This window comes from Cryptomeria japonica, unplaced genomic scaffold (genome assembly GCF_030272615.1).
Source record: "Cryptomeria japonica unplaced genomic scaffold, Sugi_1.0 HiC_scaffold_29, whole genome shotgun sequence".
In the NCBI taxonomy this organism is placed as follows: domain Eukaryota; kingdom Viridiplantae; phylum Streptophyta; class Pinopsida; order Cupressales; family Cupressaceae; genus Cryptomeria; species Cryptomeria japonica.
The window spans coordinates 73078-79242 of NW_026728851.1; the positions used below are offsets into that span (position 1 = coordinate 73078).

Here is a 6165-nt window from a genome sequence, read left to right on the forward strand (position 1 = left end):
CTACTACATTACACATTACTCTAGATCTTATTACATCATCATTGCCACTCACTACCATAATCCTAGAGAAAAAGTCACAAAAAGCTAATGATTATATAGTTGTATGATAAAAAAAAAAATCTCTAGGAGGATTTTTTTAATTGAAAAAATACAAACACAAGAATGAAGATACCAATAGGTGGCTTCTCTTTTTTTTATAGTCTCAGGTTTTGTGTGAAAAGAATATGGATACCATGGACAAGCTTCAACAAGAGTTATCTAGTTTCAAACTACATACAATCTTGATCAGAATCAAACAATTTATAAATTTATGAAATGGTATGTATTATCCTCTCTTAGTCTTCAAGATATTTATGACCAGTTTTGGTTGTTTAATTAGTTTGACCTCAACCAAGGGTTAAATTTATTTGCATATGTCCATGATCTAATACACCTTATCATCCACAAGCTAATTTTGTATGGTAAATAATTAATAGTGACATGAGGAATAGGTGCTCTACACAGCCAAATTCAATAACATGTCAATAACAATGGGAACTACCAGCCGCCAAAAAAAAGGCAGAAAAACTTCAAATCTGAATTAATTAAAAAAAAATGCTCAAGATGCTTACTCAAATGGGATTGAGAAAATGCATAGCATGGCAACTACAATCAAATTAAGGTGTCAAAGTGTGCGTATAAATAATAAAATACCAATACACCAATGACAACACCAGTACCTCCACAATGCATTCACATAGAAGGAGGGAACCTTACGACACCAGTCCTTGAAATAATAATGTAGAGAAAAATGAGTTTCAAAGCCTAAGATGCAATATGTAGAAAAATTCAAAATAATTATAAGCATCAACATTCTGTATATTTCCATCTGGAAATGAAAATTTTTGATCATTTTGTTTACATTTTGTACGTTATTTTGAACTACTAGAATGCTATGAATATAATGTGAGCATAGTCACTCTACCTATATCCATCAAAACATTAAAAAAACTCCACAAGTCTGCAACACATTCTCTCAATTGAAAGACACACAAGTGTTGTTACCATTTTTAAGAAAGTTTTGCAAAGTATTGCTGTTCTACATATATCCACCCATATTGTTCTGCTTTTCAGGGATAGAGGAGATACAAAAGCACTACAAAACCAAATTTAAGCAAAAGAAAAACATGCATATATCACTATCTTAAATAAAAGTTTCCACACAATCTGTATGTTGTTCATACTTTCAAATCTATCCTCCATGGAAGTATATGATGTAATTGCATGTATGTCTTTCTCAAAAGCATGTGCAATATAGTCTTTAGAAACACCAAAAATCTTCATAAGAAAAAATAGATTCCTGTACACAAAGTTATATATTAGTAACAATTAGAAAATTATTTTATTCAATTTAAAAGAATTACAAATAATCTAAAATTTATACAATAGTCAATAAATATTTTATCTAAAAAATGTACTAATTTTATTTTGAATTTTTGTAGTTTGATATATAGAATCAATTGTCATATATACATCAAAGAACAAAAAAAACTCACCTTTCAATGACTTGTAGATATCTTCACAATGTCAAATTCTTCATCCAGGGAAATAAGAACTTTAGGATTGCATCAACTTTGTTAAAGTATTCATTTCTCCAACTGATTTTTATCACGATCAATGATATTATCCCCCCAAAAGCCATTCCAAAGGACAATCCCAATGATATCGCATACCATGGATATTTAGTGCTTTTCTTTATTTTATTAATGTAAATTGGAGGAGGAGAAGGAACAAACTGTCGCCAAGAACAATTTCTGGGTAGGGGACACCCCCATAAATTAGGATTCCCTGAATAAGAGGATTCTCCAAAGCCAATCATATGTTTTCCTTGTGGTATGCTTCCTGAAAGGTGGTTGTTTGATAGATCCAGTGAACCCAAAAAGCTTAGAGAATCAAGCTCTGTAGGGATTTGTCCTGAAAAATGATTTCTTGAAAGGTCTAAGGAATCCAATTGATGCATTTCTCCAAAACTTTTTGGAATGGTCCCATTCAAGTTGTTCATTGAAAGGTTTAGAAGCCTTAGCCCCTTCAAATCCCCAAAATTAGAAGGAACTTTTCCCTCCAATTCATTGCTTGAGAGATCTATGGATGTGAGTGTGGAAAGAATATATTGGTAGTGCTGATATGTACCTTTTAAAATCATATCCAATCCATCTTGATATACTGGCCCACTAATATAAGTGGATAATACAAAACCATTTTGACTTTCATTTGCCATTGCTTGCGAGAATACAATTGTGTGCGGAATTGAACCTGAGATATGATTGGAAGAAAGGAGCAAGATCTGGAGGTGCTTTAATTGACCTATCTCTAAAGGAATACTGCCTGTAAATTTGTTCTCCTTCATTATCAATACTTTTAGCTCTGAGATATTTCCAATTAATGTTGGTATTTGGCCTTCAAACAAATTGTTTCCAATATCAAGAACCTGTAGTTTTGAACAATTTGCTATTGAAGAAGGGAATGATCCATTCAGATTATTACTGTGAACAACTAATGAATATAATTCACTCAGCTTACTAAACTCATATGGTAAGCTTCCCTCCAAACTATTATTTCCCAAATTCAGGACAATAAGGAAAGAGCTATTGGACAAGCTGACAGGGATCACTCCTGTTATCTTGTTGTTTGCAAGATTTAACATTTTGAGATGAGAACAATTGGACAAACTGACAGGGATCACTCCTGTTATGTTGTTGTTTGCAAGATTTAACATGTTGAGATTAGATAACTTGCCCAGGTTTGGATGAATATTGCCACTGAACAAATTGTCATTGAGCAGCAGTATACTCATATAAGAAGGCCACATTGATGGGATGCACCCACTCAATTTATTTCCTGAAAGATCTAGATAATTTAACTGAGGACTGGTTTCCCATAGCCAAGAGGGAATTACGCCCACAAGACTGGCATTAGTTATAACCAACCGTTCAAGTGAAATTTGTGTTGAAATCCAAGGTGGAAATTCACCGTCAATCATACATGACACTAAAAGTAGATCAGATAAATCAAAGGGTGGAATCCAAGTTGTGCTAATATTTAGGACACAATCAGATAAATACAAAGAACTTAATCTTGTGAGGTTGTGAAAGAAAGTTTCTGAAATCGACTGGTAATGGTGTAATGACAGATATAGAGTACGTAAATAAGGTGGAAGTGACAAAGAAGAGACGGTTTCATTGAAACGATTGCCATAAGCAGACAATTCAGTGAGTGAGGAAAGGTGAGCAAATGAAGGGGGAATGGTCCCGCTCAGTTGGTTGTTATAAAGCCTTAACTCCCTCAACAAAGAGAGACTCCCAAGAGAAGCCGGTATTCTTCCACTAAGTTGGTTGTTACCTAGGGAAAGGTCACTTAAAGAAGCAAGATTGCCAAGGCAGGAAGGTATGCTTCCATTCAAGTAATTGTCTGAAAGATCAAGAACTGTAAGGCGGGTGAGCAGACAAAGGAAAGTGGGAATCGTCCCAGTAAAGCTATGACCATATAAATCTAAAGAGTGAAGATAAGAGAGATTTGCCAAACAGGTAGGAATGGTAGTACCTGGTGTTACTTGATAGATACCAAGAGAGACAGAGACAACGTGGTTGGTGTTATCGTCGCAGGAAATGCCATACCAGGAGGTGCAGCAGTCTGTTCCATTTACCCACGAACTCAGATAGCCATTGGAGTCATTCAAGGCAGCTTTGAAGAGGAGCAGAGCTTGGGATTCGTGGGAAGGACATCTGCTGGACATTAATGGCTGGGAAAGAGGAGGGCAGAAGAAGAGAAGAAAAACAATACCAGTCAATTTGCGTAAAGGGATGGCCATTTGCGTAAAGGGATGGAGGGAATTGCACTTCTTCTCTGGGCGGCCTGTTCTCTTAACCCGCGTGCCGGTCAACAGGTCAATGGTTATTTTATTTCTAAATTACATTCATTAATTAAGTACCAGTTTTTAATAATTTTCTTCTGTCAATTTTCCACAAATTAGCCTACCAGACTTGGGACATTGACGTTAACTTTTCTTTCACTTTTTGACATGGACAACCATTATGCGGATACGATTCGAAATGCTATTTTCAGAGTATTTTCAAATTAGTTGAGAGTTTTTCTTGAGCTCTGTGCACAATCAAGCTTTCATCTCTTGGCAATTTTTATGTAAGAACTTTATGCACTTAAAAACATAAAACATAAGACATCAAAATTAAGATATATAGATGTAGTGATACTATGAATTACATATTTAATATAATTTTAAATAATTTAATATTAATTTTTTTTATTATTTAATATTTTATTTTACTTAAAGATAATATATTAAATTATATTTTATCTTCAATACAAGAAACGCTAATGATAATTTTAATTTCAACTTTAATTTTGTTTTGAGTAATTATTTTATTCAATAGATTGTTTAAAAAATCAATTAAAAAGATTTTTCATGAAAGTTGATTCATTGAAGTTGAAGAGGAAATACTAATTCTAATTGTCAATAATTTATGTTCCTTAGGGAAAGTCTAAGAAGTTTTATAATGTCCACAAGTTTGACATACTAAACTTGGATTTTTTTTGTAAGAGGTGAATAACTATTAAGTTGAAAACAAAGTTATAAATAATATTAGATGTGGTCTTCATATTAATTTATAAATCATTTAATAGTAAACATTTTCTTTAAGATTTGTACCCACTAATATACTATTTAAAATATATTTTACTATCGGCTTAGCTAGGGCACCTAATGAAAATCATCAAAAAATATCATCTCATATTACCTCCGTCTAAAATGTTCATATTTCATATAACCTAATTTTATTTACATATTAACATAGAATTTCAAATACATTATTATTATTGTATTGTCTTATATTATTATATAATTATTATAATAAATAAATATTACAATATTTGTAACTCAAAATTGGCGCTAAAATAAGTAAATAAAATGGCGATGATTTTCACCTGAATGGTCCGTGTTTATTACTATTGGCAGAGATAGCAGGAATGTAGGAGTCCGTTGCGTGGAAATGAGGCGATGACAGCGGTGCAGAGACTAAGGACGTTGAAGGATGCTTTCTGGTGCCGTAAAACTGTTTCAAACAGATTTAAAACCGTTTTCTACTGCCGTGAAACTACTTTACACAAATTTATGATGGTTTAAAGGCGTGAGACAAGTTTACTGGGAGGATATAGAATGGCAAGTCCACTTAAAACAAAGCCTATCGGCTAAAAACGTCATCTAACTCCATTAATATTATTGAGTTTTTTAATTAATTTTTATAAAAGATAAAACATAAATTAATAAAAATAAAAATTAAATTTATGCATAGATCAAAACAAATATTTTTAGATAAATAATAATTTTAAAATGAGATATATAAAATAAAAAAAATAAAAAAAATACATGTCATAAATTTTCTTTATCAAAATACAATTAAACAATTCTAAACCCAAACAAAAATAAGAACATTCCAGATTTTTTTTAATATTAATAAAATATTATCATTTTGTCTTACATGCCCATTTACTCCCGATCGCACGAAGCTCATACGGGACAACTAATCGCACGAAGCTCACTAAAGGTGGACCTTTGAAGAAAAACCTGAAGAAGTAAATATCTTCCAGCAAAATTTTCAAGCACTTTTTTTCTTTTTAGGCTTGAGACAACTTTTCAGGGAAAAAGTACTATGGCAAGTTCACTTATAACAAAAGCCTATCGGCTAATAATTAATAGTGACATAAGACATCTCATGTTGTTTCTAGAAGAAGAGAAGGGATTTGAAAGGTACATGTAATGACTTTACCTTTGAATAATTTTTTTTTAAAAGTATTAATGTATATTTACAGTTATCTATTGGTTTTCTTATGTGAAGATTAGTTCTTAAAGAAATCAATAAATTTAGTGTTACATTTTTTGTAGGAAGACATTATGTTTATCCTTTTTTTGGTCAACAATGTTTCTTTGCACTAGATTGCAATTTATTTCCATTTGATTGGATAATTTAAGCTTAAAGGATAGATTAGAGAATTGACGACTTCATAGAGATATGGATTACATGTGCAAGATGCTTCATTTACAAATAAGTACCTCTACTTTAAAAGGTATGCAAAACATAGTCAATCCTCCTCTCCTTATTCCTACCATAAAAA

At 32.0% G+C, this 6165-nt stretch overlaps 1 protein-coding gene across 1 annotated transcript; it reads right to left on the bottom strand.

The window, feature by feature from the left end:
• Positions 1-1019: 1019 nt before the first annotated feature.
• On the bottom strand, positions 1020-3869 carry LOC131063946 (receptor-like protein 36). Its single transcript, XM_059214968.1, has 2 exons — positions 1536-3869; positions 1020-1339 (listed from the first exon to the last, which is right to left on the bottom strand). The coding sequence occupies exon 1, from the start codon at positions 3845-3847 to the stop codon at positions 1559-1561; it is 2289 nt and encodes a 762-aa protein (XP_059070951.1). The 5' UTR covers positions 3848-3869; the 3' UTR covers positions 1020-1339; positions 1536-1558.
• Between the last annotated feature and the right edge of the window lie 2296 nt (positions 3870-6165).